This window comes from Mustela erminea, chromosome 6, assembly GCF_009829155.1.
Source record: "Mustela erminea isolate mMusErm1 chromosome 6, mMusErm1.Pri, whole genome shotgun sequence".
NCBI classification, from domain to species: Eukaryota; Metazoa; Chordata; class Mammalia; order Carnivora; family Mustelidae; genus Mustela; species Mustela erminea.
Genome location: NC_045619.1, coordinates 87,398,113 through 87,413,138, shown reverse-complemented (window position 1 = coordinate 87,413,138; position 15,026 = coordinate 87,398,113). Strand labels below are relative to the sequence as shown.

Sequence of the window (15,026 nt, the reverse complement as noted above, 5' to 3'; positions counted from 1 at the left end):
CATGGGTGACTCCTCAGTACTCAGAGCAGACCCTATGCTCTCTAAGGCCCCTTCTTCCCCAGCCATCTCCATCCAGCTGATGAAGCCAGGATACCACGTACCACAATGGGCCTCACCCAGGCTTCAGAAAGGATGCTTTACTAAAAGCTATTTGGACATGATTTTTTTTTTTTCATTTCATTTATTTATTTGACAGAGAGAGACACACAGAGAGAGAAGGAACACAAGCAGGGGGACTAGGAGAGGGAAAGCAGGCTTCCCACCACCGAGCAGGGAGCCCAATGCAGGGCTCAATCCCAGGACGCAGGGATCATGACCTGAGCCGAAGGCCGATGCTTAATGACTGAGCCATCCAGGTGCCCCCAGACATCATTTTCCAGCCTGCAGGGCAGTCTTGGTAGCAGGGACGAGAGTCCTCCTGGGACCACGGGGAGCCAGTGGTGTAGGGCACACTGGGGCTCATTTTCGTATGCTTCTATGTGTGGCTGCTGAGGTCCTGATGGAATAGGACTTGAAGGTCCCAGGCCCGCTGCTTGAGAAGCTCAGGGCATTGCTGCCCATGGTTCCCCCAAAGGCCACCCCGCTGCCCCGTCCACCAGTGGAGTTCACCACAGCTAGAAGGAAAGGGAAGAGGGCTCCATCAGCACCTGGCACCCCAGACCTCACTACACCCACTCTCCTGCTGTGCCTGCCCCTCTCCCTCCCCACAGCCTCTCCTCCCCCACCCCCACCCTCCTCAGGCCAGCCCAGAAGGAGCCTGGGACAGCGGTGGCCTGCCCAGGTACCCCCTGTCCCACTCTGCCCTCTTGCATGGCTTCCCTGAGCCCCTGAGCCTGACTGGCTAGGGAGCTCCAGGGCACCTGCTAAAAGCTGGTGAGGGAAAGAAGCTCCTGGTCTACACAAGGCCAGGCCCTCGAGCCAATGTGCCATCCTACAGACCCAGCCTAATCTGGACAGCACAGGACATGGGCCATAGCCAAGGACTTACAGATGTTCACAGCTCCTCCTCCATCTCCGGCCAACCTGGGGGCAGAGGAGAGACTTGTGAGAGCAGCTCTTTCCTCCAAGCTGGAGGAAGCAGCACCGGGACCCCCTCCCCCCAGGAGCTAAGCAGAACCAGTATGCTTTCCTCTGTCCCACACCTCAGTCTTCCTTCAGCCTTGTTGCAAAATGGGGGGGGGGGGCGTATGAGGGGAGTTCATGTAGGCCCTCCTACATACAGGCCCTGTGACCTGGGGCAAGGTCTCAAAGCCTCCATTTCCCCACCTATAAATCAGACCTAACTTAGCCCCAGCCTCACAGAGTTGTTTGTGGGGGCTGCATAATATAATTTACCCAGAGACCTGGGCACAGGTCACCCTTCTGTGATGAAGGGTAGTCATGATTATTTATGAAGACAGCTGCCTCCCCTAACCAACTCATAAAACCCTCAAAGTGGGCTGTAGCTTACTGATTCTTGATCTCTGGCCCCTGGCATGGGGTCTGGCATGTAGCAATTATTCTGTATGTACCGAAATAATTAGCTAATTGTTGCTTTCCTGAATGCAGCTAAAGCTGGGACTGAGGAGGGAGCAGAAGGTAGTTGGGCTGGCTTTAAGCAGCCCTACAGGAAATCAAAAAGCCATGGGAGACAGTTGGGTGTGTTTGTTTTGTGACTCACAGCTCCATTGTCACCAAGCCCTTGGCCTTGGGGTTGAGTTTGCTCTGCAGTGGGGAGGGGAGCCCTTGCCTTGGTAGAAGGAGTGAGGGGAGCCCAGCTGGCCTCATCAGCCCCAAGTTCAGGAAGAGGGCAGAGCAAAGGACAAGGGCAAAAGATAGATACGCTAGGAAAATGCCAGGCCCCTTGTTCAAGGGGCCCCAGTGAGTGCTGGGAGTTGCTGTCATCTGTGGGTAGGGAAGGAAGCCAGGCGGCAGTCAGGTAGAGATTCCAGGAACAGCTTCTGGTGCCGTGCCTAAGAACTCGGGAGGAAGAGACCTGAATGTCTAAAGCTCTGGGGATGAGTGTGACTTGTCTCTTCTCACCCTAAGTAAATATTTGTTTTTGTGCCGAATTCTCTATTCGTAACTCTGTATCCCTAAAAGAAGGTGCCCCAAATCACATGAGTTTCTAAATCCACAAATACTACACCTGCCCCTGGGAAGGGTGGAGGGTTTAACGGGATTAAAAGCAGGGAGTCCATCGCTATGTCCTCTAAGAAGTAGAGGGAGAAGAGTTGCCTCTCAGAGAACAGGGATCCAAGCCCTGATGATAACAATCTACCCTGAGATTAGGCTTTAAGACGGAATGTTTGCACTCTGTGAGAACTTGGGCATGCCACTCCCCGTCCCAGAGCTTCAGCCTGCTCAGTAGCCCACGGGAGGAAGTGGGTCTGGCCCCATCCTAAGCGTCCCCAACTCTGGTTCTATGAGGAAAAGAAGCCCAGGTTGTGTATTCCCAATAGAGTGTGGCTCCCACACCCATGGTGGCCGAGGGTGCAGAGAGAGGCATCATGGCCAGGACTGGGCAGCCCAGGGCTGCCCTGTGCCCCAGATCACCCGCTCTCTCTTCCCAGGGGCCTTTGGTGTTCAGCTTCTTTTCCCAAAAAGACCAGATGCCAACCCAGGCGGGGATAGGTTAACTGCAGTGGCCGAGACCTTTCCTCCTCTCTCCTCTCCTTCCCCGACTCATACCCTGTGGCCATGTTTCTTCTCTCCCTCCTCCCTGCACGGCACTCGGCCCTAGCACTCCCTCGTTCCCCGGTTCCTTCCTGTTCACATCATCCATCTTCCAGCCTGTCTCCCCAACCCCTTGGGAAAAATTCTCCCCAAAGAGAAAAGTTCTGTGGACATTCAGCATTTTACAAATGCATGTCTCTAGATGCTCCCTTGACAAATGTTTGCTGTCCTCAGCCCGTGCGCGAGCTCCCCGAGGGCAGAAACCTGTCTTATATACTCTCTATCTCCGTGCTGGGCCAACAAGGCAAGCCCTGAGAAGTCCCACCACCAAGTCTTGGCCCACACTATTCCCTCTCGCCCTCTCCACACCCTAACCTTCGCCTAGGGCACGACTCTAAAGCCTGGCAAATTGACTGAATGAATCAACCAGTCCATCCAGGTGAGAATGAAGGCCGAACTTCATGGACATAGGTTCCGTGTGTTTCATGAAAAATTCCTATAACACTAACCCAGCCCAGCCTGCTCTCTGGCAGCAGGCATGCAAATATCTGTGGGACCTCCCAACATTCAGTCAATATCATGTAACTTAACACTCAGTGATGCAGCAGAAGCAGCTTGGCAATCATGAAAGAAAGGAATCAGCAAAGCTTGACTGCATACCCTCCCCTCAATTCAAAAAAGTAAACCACAGTTTCCCCTCTGTAAACTAAGCAACAATACCTGACCTACTCATCTGAGTATGCTGTGAGAACCAAATAAGATGACCCTGGCTGTTGAGCTTTACACCACGTGGTCTTTCCTACTAGAAGGTCATCCCATCAAGAGCGAAGGAGCAAGCATCATTTACCCTCCCTACACTTCCCATCCCCAGGGCCTTGCAGAAGAAAGGCACGGGAAATGTCTGTAGATGGATGAATGTCAAGCCCCAGGCCCCACCAAGCTCCAGAAGGATCCCCTTCCTGGCTTTTGTGTTCTCACCTGCTCTCCTCGCCCTCCAGCAGCTTGCGGTAGGTGGCAATCTCGATGTCTAGGGCCAACTTGACGTTCATGAGCTCCTGGTACTCACGCAGCTGCCGGGCCATGTCCTGCTTGGCTCTCTGTAGGGCGGCCTCTAGCTCCTCCTGCTTGGCATGTCCATCCTTGAGGGCCAGCTCACCACGTTCTTCGGCCTCGGCAATGGCAGCCTCCAACTTGGCACGCTGTGGGCAGCAGTGATAGCTGTGAGCTGGGGTGGCGGGTCTTACCAATCACCACCTTCCTGCCTCCCCATCCTGCAGTGAGCGCCCGGGTGACTCGCTTACGGTGGCTTCACTGGCACCAGTCTACTCCACTGGCATCAGGGAAGCCCAAAACATGGGCTCTGATACCCAATGCTTAGGCTCCAATTCCGGCTCCACCACTTACTGGCCACATGCGTGATCTCAGACACATCACCCCTTCCAGACCAAAGTCGCCCTCTTCTAAAATTAGATGAGGCAATCGGCAAGTCCCTGGCATAGTGTCCAGCACACAGTAAGTGCTTAATAAATGCTATTATAACCATTACTCTTTTGTCAACCACAAATCTGTTTTCTGTTGCTAGGAGTTGTGCTTCTTTTAGATTCCACCTGTAAGGGGCTCCTGGATGGCTCAAATGGTTAAGCGTCTGCCTTCAGCTCAAGTTATAATCTCAGGGTCCTAGGACCGAGCTCTGCATCGAGCCCGGCATCGAGCTCCAGGCTCAGCAGGGAGTCTGCTTCTCCCTCTCCCTCTGCCTCTCCTTCCCCTGCTCATGCTCGCTCTCTCTTATCTCTGTCTCAAATGAATAAATAAAATCTGAAAAAAATAAGTTCCACCTATAATTGAGAGCATACAGCATTTGCCTTTCTCTGTCTGATGTATTTCGCTCAGCGGAAGTGCCCTCAAGTTTTGTGTTGTCGCAAATGGCAGGATTTCTTCTTTCTGGTGCCTGAGTAATATTCTATTTTATGGCTGAATAATATAATATTTTATGTGTGTGTGTGTGTGTATACACATATATATATATATATATATATATATATATATATATGTAATCACATTTTCTTTACTAATTCACCCACTGATGGATACTTTAAGTTGTTCCACATCTTGGCTATCGTAAACGATGCTGCAATGAACATGGAGATGCAGAGGTCTCTTTGAGATAATAATTTTATTTCCTTCAGATATATACCTAGAAATTAAATTGTTGGATTCTACGGTGGTTCTATTTTTAATGTTTTGAGGCCCCCTCCATACTGTGTTCCACAGCAACTGCACCATTTTGCATCCCACTGAAAGTCTACAGGGCTCCCTTTGCTCCACATCCTCACCAATGCTTGTTAGTGCCTGTTACAATCACTGTAATTAATAAATGCTATTATGATTTTCAAATGCCCCTCCCCTCAGTCCCCATCTGGAAGAGATCTGAAGCCACGGGATCTTAGTTGAGTCCTCAGATTTGGGGCAGTTAACAAGAACAAACACCATCTTCAAAACATGCCCAGAACAGGGCACTTGGAACAGGGAGACACTGCTTGGAACCCCCAAACTCAAAATATATGATCAGCAGCCCCTCTGGTTTGGGCCAGGCTGGTCGGATTTGCAGCCGCTACTTCCTGCCCAGAATGAGCATTCCTTCTGTCTGTGGCTCATCCCCACACCAGAATATATCTATCCCTGGGCCTCATGCTGTTGGGCTCTGAGATCTCCCACCCCTACCCCTACCCAGCACACCCCTTCCTTCTCACCAGCCGCTCTCCCTCCTCAGCTCCTCCCCTGTCCCCCACATGCTCTGCCTCTCTGCCAGGCCTCCCAATCCCCCCAGGAGGCCCTCCCATGCCCTCTGCCCTTTGTCCCCCTGCCGGTCCCCTTCTCCATCACACTGGTGCCCTCTTGGCCCTGCCTCATCCCACTGCCTCAGGGCCCCTCCATGGTGGTTAGGACACCCCAACTCTGGGACCTGGTTCTGCCTCATGGTACAAGAAGAGAAGCAGCTATGGCAGAAGCTGCAGGGTCTGGGAAACCACCATTCATTGTTCTGTGCCTCCCCTCCGGCCTGGAAGGTTCTTCGCTGGGCCAGTGATTCATACCTCTGCATTACTGCCAGGAGGCAGCCTCCACCCTCGTGTAAAGTGGCCTGTGGGGCTCCAAGGGGAGGGCATTTCTGGGTACATCACCCCCACATCCCATCCCCCCAGCTCATCTGGAGATTAGCTCTCTGAAGCTGCAGCCTTGGTTACTGGCCCTCCCTCCCTCTCCACTGCTCAGGCTTAGCCGTCCTGTCCATCCCCACACCTTGGCCAGGGCCTGTCCCCCTGCCACCAACATGGCACACCCTCCCAACAGTCTGTCCTCGGAGGCCCGTGCCCCACCATGTACCCAGAGCTGAGAAGCAGCAGCGAGTCAGAGAGATGGGGTCTGGCTCCCAAGGCATGATTTATATTTCAGCAGAGGTGGAGGACAGCCAACCACTTAATAAGCCAGAAGATTTCAAATAGTGATGGGTGCTTTGGGAAAGTTCAGACACCCTGCTGGAGTGGCTAGAGAAGCCGGCTCTGAAAAGGGGACTCACATCCAAAAATCCCAGGGACAACAAAGAGGCAGCCATGGGCTGAGCGGGAAGAACCCCATTCTGGGTGGAGGGAACACCGGGGCCAAAGCTCTGAAGCATGAACATGCCTAGCAGATCCAAGACACAGGAAGCAGGCTAGCATGGCTGGAGCACAGTCAGACGCAGTGGCGGGAGGTGAGGGACAGGGTCTTGTGAGCCACCGCAAGGGTTTCTGCTGGCCTCTGTGCCCCTAACTCCCCGCAGACTGGGAGCTCCCAGGTACAGCCTACTGCCCCAGAGCAATGCGCAAGGACAGTGCTCTGAGTTTGGTAATGACTGGTGGTTCTTCTCAGGGCTGGCCAGTAGGAGGCGCCCTCCCCAGGCTGCATGGCCAGCCACGACCCCTCTCCTTCCCCTTCCCCGCATGGAGCCAGGACCTGCCCAAGAACATTAGGTCCTGGAGATCTCACATGTGGGCCTTGAGCTGCACCAGCCTTGGCCTGGGAGAGCCTTGGGCTCCTCATTCTCAGATGGCGGCCCTTTATTGGCCCCAAGAAACAGGGAGGAGCGGGGAAGCAGGGACTAGCTCCCACCTGGTTCTTGATGTTGTCGATCTCAGCCTGAAGCCTCTGGATGGCACGGTTCATCTCTGCGATCTCATTCCGGGTATTACGGAGGTCATCCCCATGCTTCCCAGCCTGTGCCTGGAGGGTCTCAAGCTGGAGGGACCACACAGAAAAGTATGACAAGGAGTGGTCATTGATTATAGGGGACTCATCCTTTGCTCCTCCAAGGAAGGCCCAAAGTATCTTCCCAGGAAGTGACTGTCTGACCCCAGCAGTCTTCGCCCACTGCTGGCAAGCCAGACTATTGGGCAGTGGGGTAGAGCTGAGGTTTGCTTTTCTCCCAGTCAGGACAGGGAGGGCCAGGATGGCTCCCTGGGTCCCATCCCCATTGACCATGGGGCTCTCCCCATCCCCACCATGTCCCAAGACCTGGAGAATGACTAGAAGTCTGAAATCCTCGCCTGTTAACCCCTAGGAAAAACACACTGTTAAAAAACCTCAGCAGTATCCATTTCACAGATGGGAAGAATGAGCTCTGGAGAATGGAAGCCACTGCCCAAGGATCACATGGCAAGTCTGAACCCAGGTCTCCTTGTTGGCATCTCTGTGTTCTCACCCCATGTACCACAGATGACTCCAACCTCTGCAGAGACCTCCCTCTGCTGCTTTTAAACCCTGCCTCAGGCTCCCTCCCCCAGAACACGAGGTCACCCCAGCCCATACCCTCAGCCCCTGCACAGTCAGCTGCCCTGCCTCCACATGGCAGGTGCAGTGATTAAACCTCCCTGGTCTGGAGGACTAGGACCCAGGATCTAGTCACTACTCTTCCAGCTACTAGCTGTATAGAGTTAGGCACATTGCTTAACCTCTCTGTTCTTTGGGTGCCTCCACCCTGTTCACCCATCTGGCTGGGGTCTCTCCCTGGGAGGGCCCTGGCCTTTTCCTCTTCTTCCCAGGGCCCTGGAGAGCACCACAGACTTAACCGCTGGTGCCTGCTGGCACAGTGGGACCCAAGTCCTCAAGGCCTGAGACAGGGTGAGGAGTAAGGGAAGCTGCCCTCGGGGACCCTGCCAGGCAGAAAAAAGAGCCCTCTGCAGCCTCACACCTTGATTTGGTACATGGTCTCAGCCTCAGCCCGGCTGCGGTTGGCCATCTCCTCGTACTGGGCCTTGACCTCAGCGATGATGCCATCCAGGTCCAGGGAGCGGTTGTTGTCCATGGACAAGACCACAGATGTGTCCGAGATCTGGGACTGCAGCTCTGCCAACTCCTACAGGGACAGGACAGAACATCAGGACTTAGAGCGTGACCCATCCCTGCTCCCACACCCAACCTGGGACCCTCTTCACACTAAAGGAAGAAAAAGAGAGAAAAGGTCAGAGTGGGCATGAGTCACAAGGCGGTGAGGGGGCACAGGCCCAGCCCAGGGAGGTTAGCAACTTCTCAAGAAAAGAGTCTGGTGGGATTACAGCAGATAAAAACTGACAGAGGGGCACCTGGGTGGCTCAGTGGGTTAAAGCCTCTGTCTTTGGCTCAGGTCATGATCCCAGGGTCCTAGGATCGAGCCCCACATCAGGCTCTCTGCTCGGTAGGGAGCCTGCTTCCTCCTCTCTCTCTGCCTGCCTCTCTGCCTACTTGTGATCTCTCTCTGTCAAATAAATAAATAAAATCTTAAAAAAAAAAAAAAAGTGACAGAGTGTGGGGGATTGTGACGGCTCCTTCCCAACACCCTTCCTAACAAATGGTCACCCCGTGTCGCTGGAAGGCCAATCCTGGCTGACCCCTGGCTGGCCAATCCTGGCTCTGCCACCCTCAGCTCCTCCTAAACTTGGATTCCTGAGTCCAGAAAGGATAAAGGACAGGGTAAGTGCCTGCACACACACTCAACACACACTCAGGCTGGCCCAAAAGCAGGTGTAAACCAGATGGCCCCTTTGTTAAGACATGGAAGAAATGCCATGTCTCCCACACCCAAGGTCCTCACCGTCTCATAGAGGCTCTTGAAGAAGTTGATCTCATCATTCAGGGAATCCACTTTCGCCTCTAGCTCCACCTTGCTCAAGTAGGCGGCGTCCACGTCCTGGGGGAGGGGGAGGGGCGCGGCGAGAAGGGGTAGACACCAGAGCCTCAGTACACAGAATATTTAGCAAGGATTGAGGCCAGCCAGTACTGTCCAAACTACAGGGTCAAACACAAGGGCCCTACTAAGAGACATGCCGTTTCTCCAGGCTGCCTGACCTGGCCACAGTAGGAAGTCTCCTCTACTGGACCCTCCGAGGTTGTGTGATGAACCTCATTCCCAAGCATCCCAGTGAACACAGGGGCCTTCCCAGCACTGGTAGCCAAAGCAGCCTGTACCCCAAACCTAGCACTTTACCGGTTTCTAAAGACTTCAGTGCTTTGGACCCAGCCCTGGCTCGACAACTTCTGAGCTATGTGGCCTTGAACAAGTCACTTCAACTCCCTGCGCCTCAACTTCTGAGGAGAGAGGAGAGCTGAAAATCATCCAGGCTGCAGGACAGGCCTCTCAGAGTGCAAGACCTCCAGCCTACACGTTTAACATGCAGCTTAGTGATGGCGAGACAGGTGACCCACAAAGAACAGCTCAGGCCTGGGGGGCTTTGGGGCCCTTCTAGCAATACACACCTGTGCTCAAACTCATGTGGACAGAGCCTGCTTTTATATATCCCCAAAGCACCTCAATCTCTAAGGGCCCAGCACTCTGAGGCAGGCTGCTGTCCGACTTGAACCCCGAGCTGCTCAGTGAGCGTACTGCATCAGAATCTCAAATCAAGCTCCGCTAAGATACTCTTAAGGCCTTCCAACCTCAGCTTGCTCCTCTCCAGGGACAGGGAGATGGCTCTGTCTGGGGCCCACCCCATTCATTCAACACATACTTCGCCCTTGCCGGGTGCCAGACTTTGTCCGCCACGAAACATTATGACTGCAATAGAGCACTCCCGTATTTGGGCTTGAAATCTCCCTTTCTAGCCTCCATCTCTCCGTCCGAATTCTAATGCCTCCAGGCCAAGAGCAAGTCCAGTGACTCACCAAACGTGCATACAAACACATGCACACAGGACAGGCTGTGCTATGAGGCTTCCAGATCTCCCCTTTTCCAAGCCACTCGTTCCTTCCTTATAGTCCCCAGACCAGACTTTGGCCACACGTCCCTCACCGACTGCTCAGGTGCAAGGGCCACGTGGCCCCCTGTCCCACGCATTTTGAGACGATGCCCCCACACCTGGCCTGTATGCTCCCCCCTCACCTTTTTCAGCACCACGAACTCATTCTCAGCCGCCGTGCGGCGGTTAATTTCATCTTCGTACCTGCAATAGACGGAGGGGGTGTGGTGTGGGTGCGGCTCTGTCTCCATGCCCCCTGCACCCAGGAGACTCTGTCCCGCATGGGCTTCACCCCTTCTTACTGACACACCTGGAAAAGCGGGTATCAGCTAGGAAACCTAACTTTCCCTTGCGGCTGTGTCTAAGGCTGGGAGTCTTGGCATGGGATGAAAGGTGGGAGAGCAGGGAACGTACATGAATTAAAGGGCAAAAGTCGCATCTACTGGGAGGGGGAAAGCAAGGAATAATAGCCAAGCTTAAGGACCACTTCAAATGGGGCCTGCACCGTTATGTGCTTTGCACGAATTAGCTCATCTAATCCTCACAATGATCCTATGACAATGGTACCATGCTTCGCAGGAAAGGAATGGAGCCACAGAGAAGCAGATAATCCATCCAGTCACTATGCTGCTAAGTGGCAAAGCCCGGACTTCAAGCCAGGCAGTCTGACCCCAGGTCCACGCCTTAATCACTACCCAACCTCACCATCTGAGAGTGAAGAAGGAGCCCACAGCGGAGGAACACTGTGGACTCAGGGAGACGGCGCAGCAAGTCCAGGAAGAACCCGGCCCCAGCTGGGTGGTCTGGCCCCATCTCCACTATCACAGACCCCCCCACACCCCAACCCCAAGTTCCTTTTTCTCCCAAGGAGCCCATCCCGCCCATAGGAGGACACTGGTGATACAGGGCACAGAGCAAGAGAGCCCTTGGACCTGACCGGGTATTTACTCGGGAATTTTTTTTAGAAAGTGTCAGAAACAGGAGCTCAGTAGTGTCCATGGGCTGCAGGAGGGCAGCAGAACAACTGTGGGGGGGAGCATGAATCTCCTGCAGGCAGAACCCCCAGGGAGCCAGATTCACAAGGGCCCACTCCCGCAGGTCCTACAGAACAGTTATGGAAACATCCTGGAGGCCATCTGTCCACCACTGTCCTCGCAGTGTGCCAATGGTCCCTTCAGGTGCCCCTTCCAGCCTCCCTCAGCCCCACTTCAGAGTCTGGCTTGGCTCTGCCAGAAAGCGCTACCTGTAGGCCAGGATGAGTAATGTGTGAGCACATACAGTGCGAGCAGTAACAACAAAAGCCTGCTGGTTGCCCAGAGCCTTCTAAGTCCTGCACCTGTCTGCTCCCACCTGATGGGGGATTATCCTGTTGACTGTGGCTCTCCGGAGGGAGGGAAGTGGGTACTCTCCACAGAGCCTTTTTTGTTTGTTCTGCCTGCAGTCAGTGTCCTTGCCTTGCCGGCTTAGACATTCACCTCCAGGGCAGAGGACAGAACTCACTCACTACTCACTACTCACCACTCACCGGACTACTGGGCAAGTCTGCTGGGGTGGGGCCCAGCGCAAGCCTCAGGCTTTGGTTTCTCTTCCATGGGAAAAGAGAGCTCATTGGGCCCCTCAAAGGCCTGTCCTTACAACCCTAGTCTTCCAGGTCCCTACACTCTACACTCCCCCCTACACACAACACACACACACACACACAGCCTCCTTTCTCGTTCCTGCACTGGCCAGAGCTGGCCCTCAGACTCGGCGACCAGACATGGCTCCCCATGCACAATCCCTCTCTCCTTCTTTCTGCCCCAGGTGGGCTCTGGATCTCCTCCTGGGAGTCAGGGGCCTAGCATTCCAGGCCCAGCTCTCCCAGTGACCTGCCATGTGATCCCCCTCAGGATCCTGAATCTCTCTGGTCTCCTCTACCTCCTCACCAGACCAGAGGGGCTGTTCTAGAATAATCTGTGAGGGTCGTGCAAATCCCGAAATGCATTCGTCACAGGACACCTTCTGCCTTACCCTCTCCTGGGGCCTCGGCCGAGCCTCCAAAAGGAACAGTGCAGGTGAGAGCTAAGTGGGGCTATTGCCCTGGGAGTAAGTCAGGGGACAAGACTTGGAAACTGTTCCCAGGGACAAAGAAGGGAGACAAGAGACAGGGCATGTGTGGGTCAAGGCCTTCTGTCCCGGGGGGTTACTGTGCAGAGCAGCTGCACCCTCTGACCCCTAGCCCCAGAGGGGGACTGTCGAGGATCAGCTGACGAGGAGCGAGGAGTGCATGTATCCAGGAACACCCCCCCTCCCCCAGGTGGCACAAGGGTCAGTACTTGTTCTTCAAGTCTTCCACCACATCCTGCATGTTCCGCAGCTCCACCTCCAGGCGGCCTCCATCCAGCTGCAGCCCTTCGAGCTGCCTCTGCAGGCCAGCAATGTGGGCCTCAAAGATGCCGGGGAGGCGGCTGCTCTTGGCTGACTTCTGCTCCTGCAGCAGGGCCCACTTGGTCTCCAGCAGCTTGTTCTGCTGCTCCAGGAAGCGCACCTAAGAGGGAAAGAGAGGAAGACACTCCCGAGGGACAGTCCGTGGCCCCCCACCCTGGGCTTGGGAGCACTTCCAGACCCCCAGCACAGCCCGTGCTCCCACTGGCTATTCCCCCAACCCGGGACCCTGGCCTTTGTTCCCCTCCTCCAGGAAGCCCACGCTGAACCAAGCTCTCCTCCAGGACCCTCTGTCCTGAGTGGCTTAGATTGTGATGCAGGGGTCAGATCGGCCCAGTCGCCAGTATGATTCCTATCTCCTGCATTCCCCATCACATTACAGAATATCTTCTCCACCTCCCTCTCCACAGAGCTGACCCTTCCCTGTCTGTCCTTGGCCTCCTCTCTCTGTGTCCTCTCTCTCCTGCCCCTTTCCTCCAAGGTCCCAAGACAGGGTACTAAAATAAGCAACTATTATACGCTCAGTCTGGGGCCCACAAGGCTCCTTGGATGCATCCAATATGAGTGGGAAGTAACCCTCCCCAAACCCGCAACTCAGAGCAGCAAGGCCTGGGGCCTGTAGACAGCAAGGCAGAGCTGCTCAGTACCGGGGCAGACCCTGAGACTGGGGAGGCTTCGGCAGACTTAAGGATTTGCAAGGTCTGAATGATGAAGGAGAGGACTTGGGGGCTGGGGAAGCAGAGAACTACACCGAGGCAGGAGAGGGAAGGTCTGGTCTAACAGTCTAACACCCCTGGGGAGGAGGTCCTGGACAGAGGGGCCCAGCTGGGCTAGCCCCAATTCCTGGTCCAGCCCTACTTTGCTGCCCTCCTAGACCCACGAGTCAATTTGGCCCCTCTCCTTCCCAACTCCTACTTTCACTCACCCACTCCCTCCCTGCCCCGTGGGACCAAAACGGCCAGGAAAAAAATACCCTTTCTAAATGGCCCTTTCCTGGGGCCCCTCAGTGTGCCTTCCCTGGACACAAATGGGCTATCTCCAAGGGCAGATATAACCCCACCTCCCACCACCACAGGGAGGCTGGAGGACCAGGTCGGTGGGCAGGTGTGGCGGTGAGCCTCCTTCCTTCTTTCCCTCCCTCCCCCCTTCCAGCCCTCTATTTTCAGCACAAGCAGTGGGAGGGGAGAGGTAGGAGAGATCCTCAGCTGGAAAGAGTGTGTCACCCCTACCTGTCTCTCACCCCACACAGCCCCCTCTCAGAGAGACTCCTGGCCCTGACTTCTGGAGCTCCCAACCTGAAGGTGCCCAAGGGCAGCAGCCCGCTCCCAGACACAGCCTGCGGGCTCCGCGGGGCAGACTCAATCACACACCCTGGGAGGAAAAAAACAGGGCGATCTGGGCAGCTCGCTGGAAGTGGACGCTTGGAGGCTTGGAGCCCCAAGGAGGATAACAGTCACAGGGTTCACGAGGAGGAAGGTTCCCGATCCCAGCGGAAGGAGAGCGCACCAGGCCTCCCAGCGCCTTGCCCGCGTGCATTCCGCGCAGGTGGCTGTTGTGGCCGGGAGCATGGCGTGGGGCAGGTCGCGGTGGCTCACCTTGTCAATGAAGGAGGCGAACTTGTTATTGAGGGTCTTGATCTGCTCGCGCTCCTCCTGGCGCACCTGCTGGATGGAGGGGTCGATGTCCACCCGCAGCGGGGCCAGCAGGCTCTGATTGATGGTGACCTCGCGGATGCCGCCGCCCACGGGGCCCCCGTAAGCGGAGCGCACGGCCACGCGCGGCCGCGAGGCGCCCAGGCCGTACACGCTGCTGCTGCTGAAGCCACCGGGGCGCACGGAGCTCAGGCGCACCTGCGTCCCGCGCCCCGGGAAGGCGGCTGAGCGCGAGCTGAAGACCTGGGAGCTTAAGTGGATGGACATGCTGGCTAGACCGCGCTACACCTAGGGGCAGGCGCGAGAGTGCCGAACTCGCTGACCTCCGGGCCCGCCGCTTTTATCCGCTAGGCGCTGGTGCGCGGGCGGAGCGGCTCACACAGGTAGGGGCGGGGCTGGCCGCCGGCCACCCTTCTCTGCCCGCCCGGCCCCTCCCCCGGGCAAACTTCCGCTCTCCGCTTCCAGGCCAGGCTTTGGGGCCCAAGCCAGAAAGCCCAGAGTGAGGAGGAGGGCCATGGGCCCCCAGCGCCCAGGATAGGGGCTGACAGCGAGCAGTGGGAGACGACCATTTGAGCAGATCTGAAACAGGTTCAGTCTGGGAAGGCTCCTGGGAGGAGACTTGCGAAAGATTCCTGAGGCCAGAGCAGAGAGATCAAGCGGTGAAAGATGGGGGAGGTGAGGGGGAGTTCTAGTCCAGGAGTCAGCACCCAGCCCCCTTTGCAAAGCATTCCAGAAAGGCATTCCCAGACAGCCTCCTTACCCCATGTCCAGTTCCTCCTTGAGAGCTCAGCTCAGTTCTTGAGTAATCTGACCCCACGTGGCCCGGCCTCGCTGGTTTCCCTGACCACTATGCCTCATTCCCATACAGAAATTTGGCCAAGTGGGGCATGACCCCTCTTGTGGCCCCTCTCCTTTTCACTCCAGTAGGCATGTGAGGCCCAGAAGCCACGTGGGAATGGTTGCTTTGGGCTCTCCCTTCCCCTCCTCCCACACATTCCTATCCACTTACTTTATTTGTCCCAGTAGAGACAGGGGACGCCTGTGTGCGTGT

The 15,026-nt window shown here is 55.7% G+C and overlaps 1 protein-coding gene across 1 annotated transcript; it reads right to left on the bottom strand.

The window, feature by feature from the left end:
• Positions 1-297: 297 nt before the first annotated feature.
• Positions 298-14,332, bottom strand: KRT7 (keratin 7). Its single transcript, XM_032348274.1, has 9 exons — positions 13,919-14,332; positions 12,215-12,426; positions 10,043-10,103; positions 8,759-8,854; positions 7,880-8,044; positions 6,802-6,927; positions 3,634-3,854; positions 989-1,023; positions 298-614 (listed from the first exon to the last, which is right to left on the bottom strand). Exons 1-9 carry the CDS (start codon positions 14,240-14,242, stop codon positions 460-462), a joined length of 1,395 nt encoding a protein of 464 aa, XP_032204165.1. The 5' UTR covers positions 14,243-14,332; the 3' UTR covers positions 298-459.
• Positions 14,333-15,026: the final 694 nt, after the last annotated feature.

What these genes read in the sequence shown, in the direction of transcription:
- KRT7 (XM_032348274.1), bottom strand. Translation starts at nt 14,242, where the DNA reads ATGTCCATCCACTTAAGCTCCCAGGTCTTCAGCTCGCGCTCAGCCGCC. An exon ending in TCGACAACATCAAGAACCAG is followed by an intron (nt 3,855 to 6,801) that starts GTGGGAGCTAGT and finishes TGCTGCCCACAG; the next exon opens with CGTGCCAAGTTGGAGGCTGC. An exon ending in CTGGAGGGCGAGGAGAGCAG is followed by an intron (nt 1,024 to 3,633) that starts GTGAGAACACAA and finishes CTCTGCCCCCAG; the next exon opens with GTTGGCCGGAGATGGAGGAG.